The following is a 25,897-nucleotide window of genomic DNA, read 5'->3' as shown; positions in this document are numbered from 1 at the left end:
ACAATTAAATCCATCAAAAACTTCAATTTTTGTTTGAACACGCGTGGAAATACCATGACAACCTGATGATGATTGTACAGTTAGCAGAAGTTCTTTTATTTCATCCCACATAGGATTGCATGTGAATGGAATAAACAAATTTGGGCGGCCGAATGCGTGAATATACGTCAGTGCATCTTGTCTGTATTCAGGCATGTGACATGGACTACCTGTAAAAATGGCTGGTAGTATGACCATTTTTCCCAATTCATTGGGATTCACATTGCCATCATTAAAACTGCATCATGTAAGTGAATGCACTCTTTGAAACACAACTTGGTTTGATTTAATTGAATGTAGAGGAGTCGTTGGGTTTCGATTTTCGCATACAAATCAAGAATGTATTGATGGAACAATTATTGACATTTCAAGATATTATTTTCAGTGATTTCACGTATCATCAATTGATATAAATTCATATTTCATATATAATTCATGGCACTGACTTTCTTATTCGTTTCCTCATCTGTTTGTGGATTTCTCAATTTGATGTTGAAATCCAGGATATCCATCTTCTCCTTGCCAAAATAAAATTGGATATGGATACTGCAATCCGTCATATGAGCGATGAGTTTCTGTGACTCACTGAACATCACCATTTCTGCAATGAAGAATAATTATATTTCTTGAATTAAATTCTTCCTGACTATAATGATCGCCACTTCATCAATTGTTGGGGTACTGTACACGAAAGACAGTAGTCATTCGTGTTGGCCGGCAGGTGTCTTGTCTGCTCTTTGTAGTTATCAGCTGGCATTTGTGCAAGGGCAGTTATGAACAACTGAATTAATTGGTTGTGTTAATCAAATAAAGTTTGTAATGCAGTGACAATTTCTTGTTTAGTGCCCGTATTGAATTGACGTTGATCAATTTTTTCATCTGCGTTTTCCATGAAATAAATTTGAAGAAATTTGTAATCTGCATTCGACAGTAGTAGTAGTGTTCCTGTACTATGATAAATTTGCCCTTGCACTTCGAATGTTATGTAATTCTCGCGCACAATATTTGCTGCACCGAACGATGTCATTTGGAAACATGAATTGTACTTGCGTATGTTTGCCAAAAAATGTTTCCATTGGCTTGTGTCACCTGATATCAACATTGACAATGGTTGTGGTAGTGAATGTAATTCTGGCAATTTCACTTTTCCACCCATGCAGCACATTGCTGGTGATTCATTCTTAAATTTGAGGGTACTGCAATGACAGGCATAATTTATCCATTTTTCCAATAACCACACTTGGATGAAGAGTGTAATCATAATTATCATCCTAATGGAATGCACCAAGATTTAAATCCGTGTGCAGTGTTCATCTGGATCGAGCAGTGCGCTCTCGAACAGTTTCCAGTCTTACTTTCCATTGCTCTACTGTTTCAGACGAACAGGCTTGAGCAGTGGAAAAGGCAAGGAAGGAAATATAGTGGGTGAATACGGGCTGGGCAAAAGGAATGAAAGAGGGGACCGACTTATAGAGTATTTATTTGGGAGGTAGAATTACTAAAGATGGATGAAGCATGAGCGATATAAAATGCCAAATAGCACAAGCTAAACGAGCCTTCAGTAAGAAATATAATTTGTTTACATCAAAAATTAATTTAAATGTTAGGAAAAGATTTTTGAAAGTGTATGTTTGGAGTGTCGCTTTATATGGAAGTGAAACTTGGACGATCGGAGAATCTGAGAAGAAAAGATTAGAAAATTTTGAAATGTGGTGCTATAGGAGAATGTTAAAAATCAGATGGGTGGATAAAGTGACAAATGAAGAGGTATTGCGGCAAATAGATGAAGAAAGAAGCATTTGGAAAAATGTAGTTAAAAGAAGAGACAGACTTATAGGCCACATACTAAGGCATCCTGGAATAGTCGCTTTAATATTGGAAGGACAGGTAGAAGGGAAAAATTGTGTAGGCAGGCCACGTTTGGAATATGTAAAACAAATTGTTAGGGATGTAGGATGTAGAGGGTATACTGAAATGAAACGACTAGCACTAGATAGGGAATCTTGGAGAGCTGCATCAAACCAGTCAAATGACTGAAGACAAAAAAAAAAAAAAAAAAAAAAAATTGACAGTTTGACAAAGAGGAACAAATTCCTTATGGATAATGCCTTTGATGTCGAAAAAAACAATCATCATGGACTTCACATTGCTGCGAACTTAGCGTGCTTTTTTTGGCTGCGGTGAACTTGGCGACTTCCACTGTGACGACTGCTGCTTAGTTTCAGGGTCATACCCGTACACCCATGTCTCATCACCAGTTATGATGTTGGAGATGAAGTTAGGGTCATCTCTTGCTGAATTTTTCAATTCACTATAGACAGCTACGCGATTTTGTTTCTGGTTGCTGTTCAACAGCCTCGGTACAAATTTTGCAGCAATGTGTCTCATGTTCAAATTGTCCGACAAGATGCGTTGCACGGACCCATATGACATTTGTACAATTGCACAAACATCATGGATTGTTTGTCTACAATCTGCAACAATAGCCTCTCGCACTTTCACGACGTTTTCCGGTGTTGCACTTGTTGATGGTCTTCCTGAATCTTCATCATCATCGACTGACGTTAGTCCATATTTGAATCGTTTGTACCACAAAAAAGTTTTACTTTTACTCATAGCATTGTCACCAAATGCTTCCACAGGTATGCAATGGGTATCTGCACCAGTTTTTTTAAGCATGAAGCAAAATTTGATGCAGATTCTTTGCTCTTTAAAATCTGCCATTTAGAACTTCACCGAAGCAGTAAAACGAATGCAGTCTCTCACCGTCACAGCTGTTGGAACACTGATTCACAAAGAGTACTGTTTGCCACATCTAGTGGCAGCAGGTTGTACCAGCAATGGTTCGCAAGTGAAATTCAAATTCTCCGAACCTTTGGGTAGCACCTCATATAACAATTGATCATCATTTTTATTCTTTGTTACTGATTTCTTTCTTTTTCCTGCTTAGCCTCTGGTAATTACCTTTCAGATAATACTTCAGAGGATGAATGAGGATGATATGTATGAGTGTAAATGAAGTGTAGTCTTGTACAGTCTAGGTTCGACCATTCCTGAGATCTGTGGTTAATTGAAACCCAACCACCAAAGAACACCATTATTCACGATCTAGTATTCAACTCCATGTAAAGATAACTGACTTTACTAGGACTTGAACGTTGGAACTCTTGACTTCCAAATCAGCTGATTTGGGAAGACGCGTTTTCACTACTAGACCAACCCAGTGGGTCTTGTTACTGATTTAGAAGAGCGATTTATAACTTATATAACATCACCTACACCCATTATGCATACAGATACAAAAAAGAAATGCGCAAAAAGTCCAACTAGGTCGCTTAATAGATTCAAGCACAATTAAAATAATTATAATAAAACTGGAAAATGAAAACATTCATCAAGAACACTACCACTGAAATCAAATCCTCCATCACAGTAGAAAGTGTTAATTTGAAAACTTAAGATCAGGAAGAGATTCCCATTGTATTACTGGATTTATTTTTGTAGGAAAGCAGTCGCAAAATGATTATTCCTCGACGATTAAAATTTTAAAATAATTGACAATATATTTGTTCAATGAACTTTATAAAGTGTTATTGAACAGACCTGCAAGAATACAAACTGCAATACAATGATGTTATAAATGCCAGGTAAAACTTCATCTTCATATGGCTATTTAAAAGAAATACAGGCATTACACAAGATTGGCTCAAAGAAAAAGTTGAAGTAGATTAATTGTAATTCTGTTACCTACTATAAATTTGTAATTCCTTACATTGAGAATTATAAATGAAAAAAATGATTGCATTAATCATTTTGATTAATGAGATAAGAATAAAATATTACCTTTAGCAACAAAATGAGTTGTTCATCATCATTCTTGAAAAGTTGTTGATATAAATATAACTTAATCCGATGATCTATGTAACTAAAATCGCAGTAATTATAATGAACTAGATCGCTATTGTTAAGATGTCTGGAATCAATAGTAGTGAGAGTAGGTGATTCCAACTTAGAAGTAACACTCCTAAATAGTCCTGCTGATGTAAACATACAAAATATAGTAACAGCCAACATAAATATACTGACAATATAAAAAAAGTATTAATTACTTGTAAATCGGTGAGGTTTAAACATTTTGTAGAACTTTTTTTTTTTTAGTCTCATTACAGATAGCCATTGTATATAAGAGAATGCAATTTAAGAAATGATGAAACCAGTTAAAAACAGATTTTAATTTAGGGCATACTATACTTATAGTAGACTTTTAATAAATCTTGTGCCTTCATTACTTTCTTCAAATACTCTGTGAGTTTATCAGATTACTATTGTCCTCCATCTTCTTTTGCTTTTATTAATCGACCCACTTGGTCATCACATAAAAGTCAAGTTCCTTTTCAGTAAAAATACTTTTTTAATTCTGGAAAGTAGGTTAGTACCTTCCATAAACTATTATCTTTTTTTATGTTCAGTACTTTCTAGAGCTATCTAACATTTCCATAATTTTGCTCATACCAGTATTAAGTAATGAACACCAATTCTGGTGTCAAAAAAATACTTTAATTTATCTTTTTTTTTTTAAATAGTATTAAATAATATACTGTTACTTTCAAATTACAGTAAATAGAAGAGAAAACATTATATATATATATATATATATATATATATATATATATATATATATATATATATATATATAGACTTGGCTTGATTTGTTCAGTTTCATAACCTACTTATTAATGATACATAAACTATGTAACTCTTTTCTTCTTACTTATGTAAAGTGTATAAATCTGTTAATCTAGTTGAGTTCAACAACTGTTTTATATTATTTATTTTGTCTTTATAATAATAGTATTGTTAGTGTAAATCAAACGGTAAAAGATGTAACTTAAAATGTGAAACTAAATATGAATATATTAATTATAATATTGTTTAAACATAAATATTGTACACGTACACCACATTTTTAAACTTAACAATGTGAGATAAGTTACCAATAATATATTTAAACAAGTGAAAATGTATCTAAATGTGTTATAAATTAAACATAAATTAAATATATATTGATCACACTAACAAGGACTTTATTTAAAGATATTAATGATCCAGCGGCATAAGTTCTGAATAATGGAAAGTGCACTTAGGCACAGTTATTCGAACCATGATTCACCACATATTTGTTAAAATACGTCCTTCTAATTGTGGTCCATTATAATTTGCGGAATGTCATACTACAATTTGGAGAAGAATGCTCCTCTGATTGTCACACTTAATGGGGAGTTATTTTAATTTTATAGAGACCTAACTCAGGCTCAGACTAGATCATGCATTACAATTTTGTGACTCACATTGCCATAATATAAACCTGTCTTCCAAGTTAACAATTACTCATGTCTGCATTTCTTACCCTTAAATAATCATCTCTTTGATACTTAAACGGAAAGAGATGCCCTTGTTAAATGAAAATAACAGACATCACAAGGGCAAAGTAGTAACACTACACATCTTCTGCAGATATCATGAACAGTTTATGTACCTCTAGACAAATGTTTATTAATCGTAAAGCGGTGGAAAATATTTATAGGCATAGTGTTCATTTTAATTTGGTAATGCACTAATCTGCATGCTTCTTGAAAGATAGGACAAACCGATAAGACTCAGCGTCACAGATGAGAGTAACATAATATCAATAGTAGTTAAATGGCTTTCAGGACAAAAAACATATGTCTAAACCATTATATATCTAAAACCATTAGAAGGTGAGTTTTTAAATAAAATCAATGTAAATTTCATTTAAGTTCACATACTTTTCTGAAAGATTCTTTCAAAATCAATGATTACTGATGACGATCATTAATCACCAGTTATGACAATTTTGGTCATACTGCACAGTTAGTAATCACAGCAATCTTTATTGTATTTTTTACACAGATTTCTCAGATTTTTCTGGATTAAAACAATACTTCAACGTCCACAGACCTTCCTAATCCTAATCTAGTACAGCATGGAAAAAGCTAACAATGTGTGCGACGTCATAATCCATTTATTCATCATGCCTAGCGATTTAATTTCAGGGTTTATATAGGAGCAAAATTTATCAACACGATTAAGGCTGCTGATAACATCTTTTTTTCCTGTTTAACCTCTGGGAATCACCATCAGGTATTACTTCAGAGGATGATATGTATGAGTGTAAATGAAGTGTAATCTTGTAATCTCAGGTCGACCATTTCTGAGACATGTGGATAATTGAAACCCAACCACCAAAAAACAATGGTATTCACAATCTAGTATTCAAATCCATATAAAAGTGCCTTTACTAGGATTTGAATGTTGGAACTCTTGACTTTGAAATCAGCTGTTTTGTGAAGACGCATTCACCACTAGACCAACCTGGTGGGTGACAACAACACCTTAAAATAAAATAACAAAATCATACCTTCCCATCATTAACACACCTTGTAACATATTGCCATAATTTGTACCAGAAGAAGACTGTACAGCAGAGGTTATAACGACACTAGATTTGTTGTCAGGAGAATCAACAGCAGTTGTTTCTTCTATAAGTTTATCTGTGACTGAACCTTGAGAAGGTAAACGGCGACTGCTGCTAAGCGGAGGATGATTTTCATATGCGGTGCATATGCTGTCTGTCAAAGAACCTATTAAAAAAATCAACAGGAAAAAGCAAATAAAATTGAACATACTAAAATTAAGTAAGTACAAGGAAATAAATAGTAAATCTACAGTTAAATTATAAGTAAATTTTACTGTTATTATAAATAGATAAACAAACAATAAAATTAAAGGCAAGACAAATAAATAATAAAATAAACCCTATTTTTATAATTCTACATCATCATCAGAGTTTACTCAACACTATAGTAATGTGTAGATTTATTCTACTATCTGTCATTCCATGCCCTGCAAGTTACCAACAACACTATCACTCATTTCCAGTGCGGCTCACAGCTTTTAATATGTGTAACAGTAACTGACTGATTCAAACAAATGGAACTTTTTTCAGACTTTAATTACAATATCTTAATGATAGAGACCCATAGAAACATGTAACTAATTTTAAAAACACTTATCTGATCTAATAACTAATTATACTAAGAATGTTAATAATTACTGATCATTTAACTAACACTCTCGACATACAAACTCATATTGCACATTTCAAAATAGTCCAAATAGAAATTTTTACAATCATCGCTTACTCATAACTGTAATATGATATATAGTTCCTATTGTAAATTTTTTTCTTCATAATTAGTTTTAATAAGACACAGAAAACAGCCAATAAAACCTGAATGTACACATATAAGACGACTTACTTATTTAACACAATAAAATATTTGTCAGGATGGAAATTTTTATTGATTGATAATAAAAACAATTTTTATTACATTGAGAGTTGTACTCCAATCGTCACGTAAGGAACTCAGCAAATTGTGCTCCTGCCTTGATGAAAAAACATTCATACAGACAAACCATCACGTAAGAAACTTTACTGATTATAGCTCAAGCAATAACATCCAACTAATAGGATATATTTCCAGTCCAATCTAAAAATCTAAAATCTAATGACAGGATAAATACATAATTATTCTGTTATAAGTATTTTTTATACGCTATTTTTTAAAGTATAAAAGGATTAGACCACGGTGGAAGACAAATTATGATCACTGAAATCAATGACTATTTCACTGTTTCATAAAAATAATCAGTCATTCAAATAACTCACTCATCTGCTGAAATTAATTTGCCAAAATCATCCATTCATCAGGTGACAAATGCTCAAAACAACAAACACACTGAATTCAAACAAATAATGTACCAGATGAACTGCTCTCAGTAAGTAATACAACTGTGTTTGAAGTAATATTTGATACAGCTAAATTATTTGTCACTTCAGGTACAGTCATCAATTGAGGCACAGCAACAGTCTGGCGTTCCTCACTGGAACGTTTTCTGTTTGGTGTATTTGAACCTTGCAATCTAAAAATAAAAAACAGACAACCGATGTATAACATAGATTGCAATCGTAGCAATTCAATAAAGTCATTCATAATACAAATTATAAAATAAACAAATGTTTACATAAACAAATAAAACAAGCAACATTAAATACAAGGGCTATCCAGAAAGTAACTTACATTCTGTTGTTTGTGAAGGAGTGGATAGCAGCACCAGCTTGATGGTTATCGCTAGCCTGGCACAGTATCAAGCTGCACTACATGAAGTGTACATCAAACTGCATTACATGAAGTACTGCAACACATCACTGATTTTTTACAAGTATTTAAAATATGTGCTGCTATAGAAAATCCTGCCAGTTCTGAGGTGAGGTCGGTTTTTAATTTCTTTTTTTTAAAAATCACAAAAGCATTGAGATTTATCAGGAACTAAGTGACGTTTACAGGAAAGATATAATGAGTGAAGGTGTAATGAGGCAGTGGTGTATCAAGTTTAAAAATGGCTCCTCAAATGTTCAAGATAAAAACAATCGGTTGATCAAGTGCTTCGTCTGACAAACCAGTAATGAAAGTCGATGAAAAGACTTGCACTAACTGGGGCTTTAACATTACATAGCTTTTATTTCAGTTTATGAAATAGACACCAAAGGGTTGGATGCTCAATGGGTTCCAAAAACTTCTTTTGGAACACAAATTGCAGCATGCATCATCTGGTTTGACTTTTTTTATCCTGCTTACAGCCCAGATCTGGTATCAAGTAATTACCATTTTTTCCCTCACATGAAAAAATACAACTAAGCAACTTTGATGCATTGATTGATTATAAGAAGGGGCTCCAAGATGGTGTCACTGAATGGCTGAAAAACCAGGCGGCAGAATTTTTTATGATGAAAATCAAAAACTCATCCATAGATGACAATTTTTTTGGCGACTAAGTAAAAAGGAGTTAAAAGGATGTATTTTTAAAATGTATGTAGTAAATTTTATTACAATGGCTTTTTTTTCTTTTATAAATACCAAAATGTAAGTTACTATCTGGACAATCCTTATACAAACCTATTATCAGGTTCTAAACATGTGCACATGTAATATTCTGCATCATACAAGTAATTTTATAACTACAATTTAACTAACAAAAGAAAAAACAAGAGTTCATACTGTTATAATATTGTAATTATTAAAAGAAAAAAACTGTCAACTTAGTGCTTGTTATTTTCTACATCATTTATTTATAACTTCTTTCAATAATAAACAATATAAACAATGTAGTTCATACGTCAATTACAGTTCTAAAGTGTTGTATATTACTTGAAGATAAGCAACTATTTTCTGGATGCATCATTATGTTCTTATTTATAAAGAAATGTTAAAATTTATAAAAGTCCAAATAAACTTTTGTTAAATATGAATTTCTGTTTAGTAATATGGACAAATTTCTACATATCTACAGACAGTACAAAGTTTATTTATATTTGAAGTTTAAATGTGTAAAATTTTCTTCCATGATCATAAAACCAGTATAATTAAAATTATTTCAAAAAACCTCATCATACATTAGGGTTAAATTAATGAAAAAAATATAGTAAAAGAATGTAGGCGTGAAAAATCACTCCATCAGTATATACATATAATATTATATACACCTGAAAATACTGTTTAAGTTTCTGATACTAAGTGCCAAGAATTTTTTTTCAAAATAGAAATAAAAATTTATACGCTTTTTAAAACATGCAACTCACAAGCTAAATTTAATAAGACATACAGCATTGCAAATTAAGTTGCTGGAGTGGTCATTAAAAACACAATAAATCAAAAGTATTTAATCTTCATTCAAAAAGTCCCTGCCACCTCTGCGTACTGCTTATATTGTTCATCTTATGAATAAAATGCTCAAGGAAATATTTCCTTTAGAAATCACCTTTAGTTAGGTTATCAGTCTTCTGATAAGAAGAAATCCTCAAATCTCATCCCTTTCATCACCATAGAACATAAAAAAACCAGTCGATAAGTAAATCAATCTGGCAAGTACAGTGTTGAAATAACATGGCAATTCTTCATTTTGCCAAAAATAAGGACAGTATAATCGAAGAATACATTGGTGAATTGTCAAGCAGAAGAAATTAGGGCTCACTTTGAATATTTCAGTAGCTTTTTTCCCTAACATTTTCAAAGTCTAATTGCTGATATTTGTTCCATTTTTTACAAACACAAACCTAACTGCAACTGTAACTGCTGACTGTGTCAACCAAACAGGTTGAAATTTGCACAACTACTAGTATCAATCCCTGATATAGTAACATTAATACAGCTATAAAAGTGCCAGTCTGGGAACATAAGTGGTACAATTTATTTTCTACAAACATATGAACCTTTATTTTTATCTTTCTCAAATCTTAAATTTTGAATTATATGAAAAAGCTTTAAAAAATCACCCCATCACCCTACTTTTATCACAGTGAACTGGTCTTTTACTATAGTAGCATTTTAACAATTTATTTTAAAAAAATAAAAATAAAAAACAAAACAAAAGTAATTTTACAATATAGAAAATGAAAAAAGGTGTTTTCTTTTTAACATACAAGGGTGAATCAAATGTAAACGGTATTTTTTTTAATAAATTTATTAATTAATAATATTCACAATTCATACTTTCATAATTTCTCTATATACTCTCCTGCACGATCTACACAGTTTTGCCAATGATTTGAAACCTTAAATATTCCTTGTTTATAAAAGGTTTGAGGACAAGTTGTCAACCAATTGTGCACGCGCTCCTTGACGTCTTTATTGTTTTCAAATTGTTCCCCTACAAGCAATTTCAAGGGTGCAATAAAAAATAGTCACAGGGTGATAAATCTTGGCTGTAGGAAGGGTGGTCGAGGGTTTCCCAGTGTGTTTTTTCCAATTTATCCATTGTCAAAATCGCAATGTGCAGTTTGATGAATCACGATGAATGCCTTCATAAGTTAAAAACATTATGATTATATGTTGCAACAGATGATGGAACCTCTTGCTAACTCACAACTGTACTGACGACAGAACAGAGTGGAGGAGCCAACCAAGCTGCTTCCCCTTCTCTAATACACCAAACATTAACCCTAATTTAACACTAACCATTACAGCATCATTTAAATATCAGATTAAAAAACATATAATGCTGTAAAGTAAAACAATATTGACCGATCCCACTCAGCAAACATATTACAGAAACAAACATAACTTTATTTAAAATGAGCAAGTTCTTTTTAATTCTGCATATTTCCGATCGCATATTAAGAATGATAAATGAAAAATTGAACTTCAAGAATTAAGTGTGTTTGTATAGTTTTTGACTAAAAACATGAACCATTAAATTAAGCCACAATTAAATCTACTCACCACTTAACAGGGAAAATTTATTTAATTTTATGTAAAAATAATCATACTTTCATATCAAAACAACAACCCAAAACTTAGATTAAGGCGATATGAGTATCTGATCAGCATTCCTCACTAGAAGAACTAATGGCAAAATGAACAGAAAATATTCAAGTACATCTTGAATATTCTTATATCCTGTTTTATTTTAACAAACAATTTAGTATCCTACAGACTTTTTCATCAACAACGGAAAATTTTTTTTTCATAAATAGCCTAGAAGTTGTTTAATTTTACTTTCCACCTAATTTCTCTGACAATTATGATTCACTTGACTTGCTAATTATTTTTACACCACTACACCACTACAAGTTATCAACACAAAGACTAGTTTTACTTATCTGATGATATATAATCAGTATTTAAAATCAAAATGAATAAATTACTTGCTGGTATTATGAAAGTAAAAAAACACAGGCCACTGTCCCATGACTTTTGGCTAACGGTCAGTTCTCTCTAATGCTACTGATGACACCTTATAATAAAATTTATGATAGCATAAATGTTTGTAATAAATATCTACTTCAATTAGTTATTTACCTCGCTTGAACTTCCAAAACTTCTATACTGCTCTGACTAGGGTTACTAATTATTTCAATATCACTATCGCATTTAACAGACTGCGTACCAGCCATTAAAATATTACTATCACCCAGTCCAGCTGCTGGAGATTCTCTACTACTACTTTGATCCAGTGATGCGGCTGAACCTGATTAAAAAAAATAAAGTGATACATTAAAAATAAACAAAATAAATAATTTGATATCGCCAATGTCATCTGAGTACAATTTTATTACCCAATAATATCAAATAAAATATATTAATTAAACAATTTTTTTTTTTTTTTCAAAATAAATATTTAACTACTACCTTATCCCATCGCAGCTTTGCCTGCACAATATGCATACAGAACTTCAAAAATTGGAAATAGTTTTTTTTTTATTAATTATGTGTACGATTTTGTTCTCAGAGTTATCATTATTCACAAGTTACTGAATAAAATATAAAATGTTTATGTAAGAAATGTATTCCCAAAATCAAATTTTTAATGAAATCAGGAGGATATTGAAGTTGTCCTCGCCAATTTGTGACCTCACCGACCTAAGCGTTACAAAAATATTAATACTAAATTTAGAGTCGAATCTAAGCCAATTATGTGCATGGCCTACCCAGATGGAACTTCTAATTTCAGTAATATAAAAAACCCATAGAGAATACTCAGAAAATCCACTTTCCTTGTATGAGGGGATGAGTTCTACAGGGCACCACCAGACAAGACAAAAAGCTCTGTTAATTATTTATACATTTTTTCTATTTATAATTTATATAGTAGTGAGATCTGAACTGCAATAAACATTCTGGGCGTCACATGAAAGATACAGTTAAAATTTGTAATGATCGGTTCGGTAATTTTTCTGGTTATCGGGAACAAACTACAATATTGCCTCTTTATATGGTAGTGAGATTAAATTTCTTGATTCCAATTTATAGCAATTTTAACCTAGACAATATCTCCCCAGCAAATGGGCAATGACATGATAACTCAGAAGTCTCCAGAACTTCTATATGTCTAGAAGAATTGTTATACAAAGAACGGGGATGAAATTTTTAACATATACCACGACAAGGGATGAAATATGGATTTCATATGTTATACCAGAAAGTAAAGTTAGTCCATGGAATAGCATAAACTGCATTCACCACCTAAATTTCTATACCAAACCTATAATAATAATAACAAAATTCCTCTAAATTCTGGTATATGTGTTACCTTCTTAATATTTAATACCTCATTATCTTCCTTTTTGTCCCATTTCATTAACGCTGTTTTACTCGAAATTATTTTCAATAAAACCAGAATTCAGAATTTTTTCTAATTCATCTTGGTTAAAAATTTGTTGGAGAAAAATTTCATCAGTAAATCTCAACATTGTTTGCTTTTTTATCACATAATATTACACCATTCTTAAATAACTCTTTTAATCACTGTACTACTTTTTCTATGTGCAAATTTAAAACCAAGGAAGACACAACATTCTCATCTCACACCTTCCTGAATCAGAGTTTACTGTTTTCTCAACCTTCTACTGTTATAATAGCTAATAAATTTGATTCCTGAACAGAATAAATATAATTAACTATACTCTCTATATATTTAAATAAGAATTTTCTTAATATTTTTGACTATTTATTGACAAAATTTGACAAATATACACTCGAGAGAGCAATTAAAATGAATTGCAAGAATCAGATGTCCAAAAAAGATGGATAATCAAGGAAATAATAAACAAAGAAAGGCATTGTCAGCGGTGTTTCAAATAAATTTCACAAAATAAGACTTTAAAAACATCATTTAAGTAATCAACATAACTATAAACTGATGATATGGAAACGCTCAAGTGCTGTGACGCAAGCCATTTTTTTTTGTGTGAGTGAAGAGATGGAAATCACTGGGCGCAAAGTCTGGGCTGTAAGGGAATGATCAAAAATATCCCATTGCAACTGACTCAGAAGTTTTTGACTTCTTTGATCACTGTGAAGATAAGGATTGTCAGGCAAAAAAAACAACACCAGTTGACAGTATACCGCAACGTTTGTTCTGAATTGCTTACCTAAGTTTCTTCAAAGATTCAGAATAGACTTGCTTGCATTGCAGCACTTCAATGAAGACAATGAACTTCCCTATGCCATGAAAGGTTGGCTAGGTACCTAGGCAGCTGAATTTTATGAAGAAGGTATTTGTAAATTAGTGAAACAATATGACAAACGCTTGAATTTAAATGGTGACTACATTGAAAAATAATTAAAAGCTGTAAATTTTAGTTGTATATAATAAAATATTTTTATATATACAGGTTTTTTATTTATAGTCAAACAGAGGTTACTTTCCAAACTACCCTCGTATATAATTTATGTCCACATATGAGTATAATATGAACAAAAATATTATTATTTATCATATGCATAAAATTTATACAAATAAAATATCAATATAGGTTCAACATGTTTAAAAAACTATTTAATTACATTTTTGAATAAACAAACACCCACACAAGTACATGTGATGCACATCCCTGCACAAATGTACACATACCAAAGATGCATTTTACTAATATTTTTAAATATAATCACAAAAATATAATTAAACACTTAAAAGTGTTAATAGTAGTAAATATTTAAACTGTTACAAACCAATACTGCACTGTGAAGGAGAGGCACTTAGTTTTGACTGAACAGCAGAACCTGGATAACTGCCACTATTGTTGTTGTTAGTAGTAACAGTAATAACAGAAGAAGAAGTAAAGATATCGGCAGTAGAAGTAGAAATAAAAGTTGCAGGGTTCATAACACCAGATTTACTAATAGATGGTAAACGCTCAATCTCATCATCTTCGTTGACTTTAACTACCAGAGTACTTCTACAAACTTCACAACAGAGGTCAGAAGCACCATCTGAAATAAAAGTTTAACACTCAGAACAATGGAGACATTCCACTGTGTGGCATACTTTAGCCATGTATGTGTTCAAAAAGTAACAAGAATTTTTGTTTTTTTGAAAGAATTTTATTTATTCGTCTACATTAATGTTATCCTCTTCAAAATAATCCCCATTAGACAATACAATAATATTGGAAGGACAGGTAGAAGGGAAAAATTGTGTAGGCAGGCCACGTTTGGAATATGTAAAACAAATTGTAGGATGTGAGGGTATACTGAAATGAAACTACTAGCACTAGATAGGGAATCTTGGAGAGCTGCCTCAAACCAGTCAAATGACTGAAGACAAAAAAAAAAAATACAATACACACTTATGCTAGCGCTTTTTCCAATCCCCGAAACACATCTGGAACTTGATCTTTGGAATAGTGTTTACCTCTTTCAGTTATTCGCTTTTAATCTGTCATATGCTTGTAAAATGACAGCCCTTTAAGGTTCTCTTTATTTTTGAGAATAGAAAAATGTCCAAAGGACCATGTCTGGCGAATAAGGCAGCTGGGGTCATTACAGTGTTATTTTTGGCTAAATATTGACAAACAAGCGATGAAGTGTGAGTAGGCACATTACCGTGGTGCAAAAGCCATGAATTGTTTCACCACAAATCTGAGCGTTTTTTTGGATTGCTTCACACAAACAACGTTGAACTTGTAGATAATACTCTTTACTGATCGTTTGACTTTGTGGCAAGAACTCGTGATACACTATGCCGTTAAAATCAAACAACATGGTGAGCATAACCTTCACATTCAACTATACTTGTCGAGCTTTTTTCAGTCTTGGTGATCCAGAATGCCTCCACTGGGACGACTGAGCCTTAGTTTCAACATCATATCTGTAAACCCGTGTTTCATCACCTGTTATGACACGTTTCAGTAGTTCTGCATCGTTGTTGATTTCATTTAATAACTCCTGAGCAACTTCCATTCATGTTTTTGCTCAAAATTCAACAATTTTGGAAAAAATTTTGCTGTTACACGTTTATGCCCAAAACATGCAAAAAAATTTCATGGCATCAGCCGATTGATATCCCAACATCATCAGTGACTTCTCTGATTGTGACTTGGCGATCATTTATAATCATTTCTTTCACTTTTTCCATGTTTTCATCAGTTGATGTGCTGGGGTGTCCAGGGCGCTCATAATCTTCAATATCTACACGGCCTTTTTGGAAACACTTATACCACTCATAAACCCATGCTTTACTCATAGCAGACTCACCAAAGACAATATTTAACATTTTTAAAACATGGTCACACTTTATTCCATTCTTATAGCAAAATTTATTATAAATTCTCTAATCCATTATTTATACAAATAAACAATTGCAGATCATACCAAAACATGTATTATCCGTTTGACAGCTGACAACAGACTAAATATCAATATGGCTAAAAGTGTACAGATAACATTTCAGACATGTTACCAATACAACAATGAAAAAATCCCAAGAATCAGACTAATACAATCCACAAAATTTCAAAATTCTCATTACTTTTAGAACACACCTCGTATACTGATAAGCATCATAGCAGTAGAATTATTACAATTATTAATCAGGTAAAGAAGAAACAACACTTACTGCTCTTTTTTCCTTTTTTAAGTTTCACAAACGTTTTCGCAGTGCGCTCTGCTTCATCAGATGAACAAATATAAAATTATAATTTAGTAAAGTGTTAAAATTCTTGGAGAGATACTCTCAGTCAATGAGCAATTTCCAAACTAATCAATAGTTCACAAGACTACTGCTACTGCCACCTGGTGACAATATTATGAATAATCATTAATTTAACCAAATTATTTAAATAGATTTTATTATTTCCCTGATCCATTCATCATTATCGAAATTTTAACCGTTTATAATATTACTAATATTCTTTAGTACTTGTATTTTTCAAGAGTTTAGGTTATTGATGTACTATTATTTATTTCTAATAATGATGTCCTCAAATTTTAAAAATGCATATTTTCTTGTATGTTGTCTGCATAATTACTTTTGCTTTCCGAATTTATAACATTCTATAAATGCAAAAACAAAGATCTGATTACTTTATAAATATGTAAAACAAAAGTCTTTATTTTCATGTATGTGATCTGCATAATTAACGCATTTTCAAAATTAGAAAATATACAAGGGAAGGGAGAAAATTTGCAGGCCTGGATATGAAAAAAAAACATTTTTCTGCGTACATTTGATTTATTTTTCAACAGTCACCATTAAGGTCCATACACTTAGCTCATCTTTCCAGTTATATAGCTTATGCCAGTTCAGTAGGTCTACCAGTAGTAGATCTATCCAACTCCTTAAAATAACCATCTACAGTGGCAATAACTTCATTTTTGTTCGAAAATCTCCAAAACATTTTTGCCGGTTAGAAAATAAATGTTAGTCACTGGGAGCCAGATCAGTTAAATATGGAGGGTATTGGAGCAATTCAAAACGTAATTCGTTGATTTTTGCCATTGCAATGACTATGAGTTGGAGCACACCATCTCGATGGAAAAGCACGTTTTTTTTTAATAAAATGTGTTTTTCTTCAATTTTATCGCTGAAATGCTGCAATAGAATCGCATAATATTCAGCATTTATTGTTTCACCCTTTTTAAGATAATCAATTCCACGTGCATCCCAAAATAACAGTTGCCATAAATTTGTTAAAGGACAGTCGTTTTTACTTTTTTTTTTAGGCTTTTTTTGGCAGTACTGTTTTTGAAAGGGCATAAGCAAACACAGCACCCATCTATAGTGCACACCTTGTTCATACCCAAATGTTCATGCAAAATATTGCGCACGCATTCTTTTGACAGATCTACAGACTCTGCAAACCCGTTCATTGTCACGTGTACATCTGATAAAACAATTTTACACACTTTTTCTATCATTTCTGGAATAGTCATTTCAGAAGGACATCCACTGCATGGTTCAGTGCTAGTGCATGTCTGACTCATTTAAACTCTGCGATCCAGCATTTAACTGTTATGTTTGATAGAGAAATCTCCCAATTTGTATCAAGCTCTTATTTAATTTTCTTTGCACTTAAGCCTTTCAGAAAAAAATATTTAATCGCTACATGAATTTCTAGTTTTTTCCATTTTTAAAAAAAATGTCTTAATTATCCACTTTGAAGGACCACAAATATTATACTAAGTGATGTAGCTCTATTAGTAACTATATTAGTGTACTCTATTAGTAAGCTAATGAAGAATGGAATCACAGGACACTGTCGAGAAATTAAACATACTATGCCATCTCTGTGTGAGGACCAGTACTTTTCACCCCACCGCTGTATCAATACTAGAAATAAATAATAAAAAATCAATAACTTTTTTCCCCCTACTCACCTGGGCCAGACATACAATGAAGTAAAGTTGAGCCCAGGGGAGTGTCCTTCAAACTCAAACGAGCCTCCAGTTCAGTTAACCGGTTGGATCTTTTATGATTAATGCCTGCCTCAAATCTTCAAGGTGGGATTAACCAGTCCCAACTAAATTGTTCCTGAACCCCTCTCCCAAGGACTAAGAAAGTCTGTACAATTTCTTGCCTGCCTCTAACTACTAGGGAGGGGGAACTGAACCCGATTATGTTGTTCCTGGGCCCCACCCAGCAACTGGGACTCGGTCTTTTGATTCCACAGCCTACAGACCCCAGGAGTCCCTAGCTGATCATCAGAGCTGACACACCTCATCATGTCAGCCCTCCCAGCTGAGGCTATCCACCCTGCCCTAAACTAAAATCCCCTTTGATGTCCTTCATCATCTTTTTCCCTCAAAATCTTTCTCGCCAAACCGACAACGGCTCTCCAGTTTGCCACTCAAGCCAGCGACTCCTGCCCTGACCTGAGAGTTTTGCCATTTCTGGCAATGGAACATGGTGTGCTCTGCTGAATCTTGCTCGTGACAGTACATACATGATGGCAATTCCCTTCAGCCTATTATAAACAGGTACCCATCAAAATTGCCATGTTCAGACATGACCTGCGTCAAATGGCAATTTAATTCACAATGTTCCCTAGCGAGCTATTTCCCCAGGTCAGGGATAAGCCTTCTGATTCAGCTTGCTTTAACTGTAATCCTCCGGCCCTCACTCCATCATCGAATAACAGATAATCCATCTTACTCACTACTGCAAACTGCTCCGTTCTCTCTAAGATGAGCAAGTCTACTGGGGATCCCCAAAAAAGAACACACATGGCATCGTATGAAAGTGCGCAATCGTAAGACATGCACTGCAAACTGTCTGGGGCTGAATCCACTTCCTCCGAGGACACCGGCCTAACTTGTTTTTTGCCCTTGAAGTCGAGCCACTTCTCTGTTTTCTGAGATTGAACAATTCCAGACATGGAGGTGCCTTCTCCAACCGATTGCTCCAAGGAGAGTGAGCGTCTTCTCTGCATTATGCGATTTTCTGCTTACGGGCCAAATCTTGTGTTCGAGACCCCACTCGATGGGTATTGGGGGGGATGTTACGGTAAAATTTAATTTTTTTTCAGGTAAAATGTATTTCCCCGAAAATTGAATAAAATTTTCAGTGGAAATGGGGGTACGGAAGATGTGTGCCCCCAAAAATCAAATAAACATTTTTAGGGTCAAAAGATGGGGATGGGCGAGATTCGCACAAAACCAAAAAATTTTGAAATCGGGGGAGCGGTTCATAAGACACGGATGTTTAAAAATTCCCCCTTATAGCTGTAGCACTTAGAATAACTCACAGTACTCACCAAGAACAAGGAAAATTTTATAAGTCCTTATTTACCATTTGTGTTATGACATAATCTACATGAATTTGCCTGTTCAAAGACTCACAAAAATTTTCTTCAAATCTGTAGGTTACGTAGACCTCTACTCAATGCTTCCTTATGGGAATAAAACTATTCTATGAAAAAACGTAAAAACGGTATTAATCCACAACCAAACTCATAAAATTTTACAGACACATCCAGAACTCATTAACTAACAATACTTACACTCACGAATCAATAAAAAAACACCTAATAAAATCAATAACCTAACTCTTGAAAAAATACTTATAATAAAAAATGGTAATAAACATGTAAAGTTTTGATAATGATGAATGGATCAAGAAAATAATAAAATTTATTTAAATAATTTGGTTAAATTCATAAATATTATTAATTATGAATTAATAATTTAATTACTGTTATTGTTTTATAAATAGTGTGCACTGCAAAAACATTTGAAGTTGTTGCTTCGAAAGAAGTGTTGTTTCTTCTTCATTTAACAAGTTTATATATATATATGTATGTACATATATAATTATTTATTGTTATATATTCTAATTATTTATTATTATAACTAATAACAACACACTGCACAGATGATATGTGCATAATGTAATTCTAGTTCACACTCTGGCCAATCAGTTTAAAGACAATAACAACCCTTAAACTACAATAAAAAGATAACAATATTAATGTAAACATTTAGTTCTTAGTAAGTTAATTGTATTTTTTAATTTTTGGATTACCATTTACAAGTTGTGAAAACTAAACATCAGTTTCTAGAATCCCTATTTGGCTACAAGACAACAACCTCCTTTTAACATGTATAGTATTTGGTTATAATCATAAATGTAATTACACATTTCAACTTTGTATTCATGTTTGATTATTACCTATCCAAGCTTTAAAAAGATGAAGTCTTCAAGAAGGAATCAAATCTTGAAGGAAAATCTTTTTCTGGCAATACTACAAACTGTTCTCAATAATTTTAAATTGTATCAATATAAATCTTTTATTACAGCAGGTGCTGTAATATAAAGGTTTAGATAATCTAACCCAGATCACAAATAACATGACAAGTTTACTAGCAAAAATGAAGTCAAGAGGTTTCCTGATGCCTTTTCATTCGGTTGAATACAGGTACATCAAGTCCTCTGAAATGTGTGTTATATTCAGCCAACAATTGATGATTATCAATGTTCTGTAAACTACAGAAATAGTTTAATAAATATAATTACTTGCAAAAAAAAAATATCTTTGAGGCCATTTGTATCTAACATACTTTACACCCACCACAATCAAAGAAATTATGAAAGATTTTGTAAAATAACAAATTAACATATTCCTTTCTGTGAAAAATAATACATTGTCTTTAATCTGTAGAGGAAAAGTGCAACTAAACTCTGGATTACAGATGTTGCATAACAATAGATTTACTAATAAAATTAATTGCAATAAAAATCTTTTTTTTATTCTATTCTTTTAAAAACTACCAGCATAACAAAAAAATCATATGTAAAGCCTAAAGTTTTAATGTTTGTTTGCTTAATCCCGCCTCACATGAGAACCAACCGACCAATCCCTTTCAAATTTGCAGGCTATATTTGTTTTATCCCAGAGAGGTTTTAAGCCATATATTGAGGCTCTGACTCCCTTGGCGGAGAAGTCATCAATTAGAAATATTTATTTAAAGGAAAAAAATTAATAATTAAAAATAAAAAAATAAATTTATCACCATGGCAACAGAAATAATTTGTGTACTTTTCGTTGTCAAAGGTATGTGAACTTTAGTTACCATAATTCAACAATTTTGTCTTTAGGAATTTAGTTTCTGTTTCAGGTTGCTATGAAGCCTGAATATTTTGTTATCAATCAGTAATATTCTCACAACCATAAAGGTAACAGACACTGCATGGGATCATGGCTAGATGGGAATGGTGAGCAAAGTAAGCTCTGCAGAAGTCCAGGGAACACTGTGGCTAGAGTAACATCATATGATACTTTTTTCAATTTCTGAACTACACTTCATGAAACAAATGATACACATAAACGTCAGGAAGTCATAACTATACTTATTACGCTTTTCTAGTTTATTTTTTTTTAATTTAATATTTTTGTGAAATATTAACTGTCGTTAAAATTGCAAAAAAATAATTTTCTTGAAGACTGCTTTTCCAGACTAAAATTCAGAGAATATAGTAACCATGAAAGCAGTAACCCAGCTTTACATATTTTGTTTGGACAGTAATATCCAGCTAGCCCAGAAGCAGAGCCATTACCTCACTTAACCCCAATAAACATAGTATGAAGATGGATACAAAGCAGCTAGTGACGTAATTCCATGAAAGGTACCCAAGAAAAAGACGAGTTGGTGGCTTCACTGTGTTAACACATATTGTTTGTCACTATGTTTTTACTTGTTTTTGGTGGTTTTTTTGGTCAAATTTTTCGAATACATGCATTGGGAATTGTCAGTGGTATAGTACTGGGTACGGATACAAAGTTTCACGATTTTTGGATAACAACTGAAAAAGTTACTGCGACTTTTCTGATTAAAACGAATTTTAGTTTAACAAGTAACTAGAAAGTAAAATATTGTGAGTTCAGTGAAACGTTTTTGGAATTAGATGTTTGTTGGAGTCATCTGGACACTCCAGGAGGTAATCTGGACCATCACACAGACCTTAGCAGTGAGGTACAAATAGTTCAAGAGTTTTTTATAAGCGAGGTTATATATGTATTTAATATAATAGTGAAAATTTTCCAAAGTCCTACTCACAGAGCAAACAGGTCTGTGATATCATTAACTGAATAGTAAACAAGGACTTATAAATTTTTCATTATTTATTACAAGTGAGAAGTACTAGAGAGAGTTTTTCTAAGTCCTACGTCGTCATTATAAAGGGGAACACATTTTCTGTTAAAACTCTTGAACTGTACATCCTAGCCCCAAACACTCGCAGGTTTAATAAGGGTAATTTGTCCCGGGTCTTACCCAGCCCCTGACCCATCCCAAAAACTTTTTTTGGAATTTTTGACTCACTTTTTGAGAACATACATATCCTTGACTCCCCTATTTTTTTTAAACCCATTTTTTTATAGATATATTTTATCTAATCCCAAACAATCCCTCCATCACCCCTTTTGTAACCACCTGAACCATATCGAGTGGGTACTCCAAGGACTTGGAATTGGGCCCTGAGCCCAGAAGAAAATAATGGGGAGACGTGGGTCTCTTTCTTTAGAAGAAATGCTGCCCCAAAGTTCAGGAGCAGTGACGAGTACATCAAAGAAAGCAGACATGAAGTGCTTTTGCCCGGTATTCTCAGAGGAGAAGGACAACTCGCCAGCAGTCTGGGAAGCCTGACATATCAGTTGGGGACTGTGATGATGTCCTTGAAACAACATCAGGGCTCGGGACTTTCTAAATACATGCCCGAACATAAAAGAAAGCTCAAGAAGATACACATGAGGGTTAAAGAACTCACAGACCTGTCACCACCATTAACTGTAGTCACCCAGGCTACACAAACAGAGTTCTCCCTGAGTGAGATGGATGTGGCAGGTACATTGGCAGGGAAACTTACAGACGAAGAGCTAATAGACTTGGTACCCAGAAGATGGCTAGCTCAGTTTAGGGATGAAATTAACGTTCTGAAGGAGTTACCAGCTGAGGCTGGGGATATGTGTAGTATACTTGAATTGATAAGAACAGAGTACAGAGGAGTAAATTAGAGAAGAAGAAAGATGGATCCGGTGCTGGGACATGGGGAGGGTCACAGAAGACATGAATATAAGGAGCCGGATAGGACAGAGTTATGTTTTAACTGTGGCGATACAGGGCACAAAATAGTAGCATGTCAGAAGCCTAAAAAGTGCCTAAATTGTGGAAATGTGGATCATTGCACTGGAGGCTGGACATGCACTCTGAGCAGCTATGATTAAGTTTATACTGGCAAATGTAAACAGAAACTCACTTTCATACGACCTAGTGGGGGAGTTAGCGAGAGAAGAAAGTATAGATCTTGTAGCTGTGACAGAGCCAAATGTATAGGTTGCTGCTAGGGCTGGCTGGTATGCTTGCTGACATAGAGGGTGATGTGGCGATATACAACGCAAGTGGTAAAGTAACCTGGAATCTTAGAAATCGTGGTAAAGGATATATCACAATAGAATTGGATCAAGCTGTAGAGATAGGGGCTTATATTTTGCCCCATTAATTCAGTCTTTCATTTACCCATTGTGGAATGAATTTGACAGATTTGTAGAAGCATTGCATAGAGCACTATCACGAATGGCAAAAAGAATAATTATGTTAGGAGACTTTAATAGCAAGGCTGTAGCGGCAGGCAGTAGGTATACAAATCGAAGAGAAGAGGCTCTTATGGAACTGCTAGAGACAATGGGTTGTCACTGCGTCAACAACACACCAACCGACAAAGCCTGGGGACATACCACTGTAATGGACTTGATAATTATGGATAATCATTAGCACCGGAACCAATGGCGATGGAGAGTAATAAATGATGATATAGCCAGCGACCACTTGGCGACATATTTGGAGATATTGGATCTGTTATTCAGAACTGTAGAATGCTTGTTACGTATAAGGTTGACTAGTCAACAAGTAGAAGAAATTTCTGAACGAGTTGCAGTAAGGATGGTTCATATTGAACATCCAACGCCGGAAACATCACAAAATGTTATCCAACAGGAGATGTCGCGAATAATGAACAAACGTGTAAGGAGACATAGGACTTATTGATGGTCTCAAGATATTGCAATACTGAGACAACTTCAATCTAGAGCAGAAGATGCAAACAACGGCTTAGGCAAATAGAAGGTGTGGCCTACACAGAGGCTGCAATGAGGTACATGCAGACCAGGCGGTCTCTAAATAAGGAGATAAAGAAAGCAAAAAGGGAGCACTGGCACTGACTTTGTAAAGAATTGAATAATACCCATAGGGCCAAGCCTATCAAATTGTAACCAAGTGTTTTGGGAGAAGGCTTCCTGTACTGTCCAAGGTGCAGGTGGAAGAGTAAATTTCTATTTTATTTCCGTGTGTCAAAGAGGAACAAGAAGAGGTCATAGAATGCGAAGCAGGAAGATTCACGTTAGCAGAGGTAATTGCAGCGATACAACAATTGGGAAATAAAAAAAGCCCAGGACCTGATTGGATTTCTGCCACTGTGCTTAAGAGATCATTAACAAAGATACTTCGGAAAGAGTCGATGTGGCCAGCTATAGAGTCGAAAACAAAGTATTTTGAAGTCGTTGGAAAGATTCCAGAGCGATGTTCTTACCCAAACAGAAGAAAGAAAATGACATAAATGAGTACAGACCATTAGCATTAATCAATACTATGGGAAAAGTAATTGAGAAGGTGTTTGTAACACGCACAGTAGAACTGAATCAGGGTGTCGGAATTAGCCATAATCAAAACGGCTTCTGAAAAAAGCATTCAGCGGTAATCTCAAAAGTTTTGACATGGGTGAGGGAGGAAAGGACTGGAACATGGAGGACTAGAGGCACACCACTGCTAATTTTATTAGATGTAAGAAATGCATTTGGGTCAGGTCCCTTGGAGAGTGATCATGTCAGCGCTCACAGAAAAAGGAGTAAGTAAATACCTCTATACACAAATATGAGAGTACCTGAATGATAGACAGGGTAAAGTTGATGCTCAGGAAGATCATAACTGTGGGTTATAGCTTATGATGGCATATTACATTTACAGTTGCCTGAAGGTGTTGAAATATTGGCTTACGCTGTTGATGTAGCAATAATGGTGAGTGGTAAAATGGAGGATCAAATCCAAGAGAGAGGTAATAAAGCTTTAGAGGATGCAGGATAGAGGGTTAACTCTCGCTCCCAATAAGTGCAAATATATATTATTGACGGGCAGAAGTAAAATTCTACCAATAAATTTAGTGGTTGATGGACAACGGCAACAGGAGGAAGCCACTCTGAAATACTTAGGGATACTGTTAGATAACGGTATCAGGTTTACTGAAGATATTCTGAATATTTGTTCAAAGGCTGATAGCATGGTTAAGGTGTTAAATATACTGATGACCACACAAAGGGCCCCAAGCACCTCCAAAAGAAAACTTATTGTGGCAGCAGTGACATCGTCAATTCTTTATGCTGCCCCAGTTTGGGAGGCATCAGTGCAAAGAGAAACATGAATAGAGTAAAAAATGTTTACAGAAGATCCTGTTG

At 33.6% G+C, this 25,897-nt stretch overlaps 1 protein-coding gene across 4 annotated transcripts in view; it reads right to left on the bottom strand.

Moving 5' to 3' along the window:
• Positions 1–25,897, bottom strand: part of LOC142329667 (uncharacterized) — a 112,692-nt gene that overhangs the window by 17,525 nt on the left and 69,270 nt on the right. For 3 of the 4 annotated variants that reach the window (XM_075374341.1, XM_075374342.1, XM_075374344.1), the window contains 5 exons: positions 14,631–14,891; positions 11,979–12,147; positions 7,883–8,043; positions 6,498–6,701; positions 3,883–4,076 (listed from right to left, as the gene is read on the bottom strand). In XM_075374341.1, the coding sequence (XP_075230456.1) occupies positions 3,883–4,076; positions 6,498–6,701; positions 7,883–8,043; positions 11,979–12,147; positions 14,631–14,891 (989 nt within the window). The remainder of the gene's footprint in view (positions 1–3,882; positions 4,077–6,497; positions 6,702–7,882; positions 8,044–11,978; positions 12,148–14,630; positions 14,892–25,897) is intronic. The other variant, XM_075374343.1, reaches the window with a different exon arrangement.

Source organism: Lycorma delicatula, chromosome 9, assembly GCF_047948215.1.
Source record: "Lycorma delicatula isolate Av1 chromosome 9, ASM4794821v1, whole genome shotgun sequence".
Taxonomy (NCBI): Eukaryota; Metazoa; Arthropoda; class Insecta; order Hemiptera; family Fulgoridae; genus Lycorma; species Lycorma delicatula.
The sequence above is the reverse complement of the archived record's forward strand: the minus strand, read 5'-3'. Positions and strand labels throughout refer to the sequence as shown.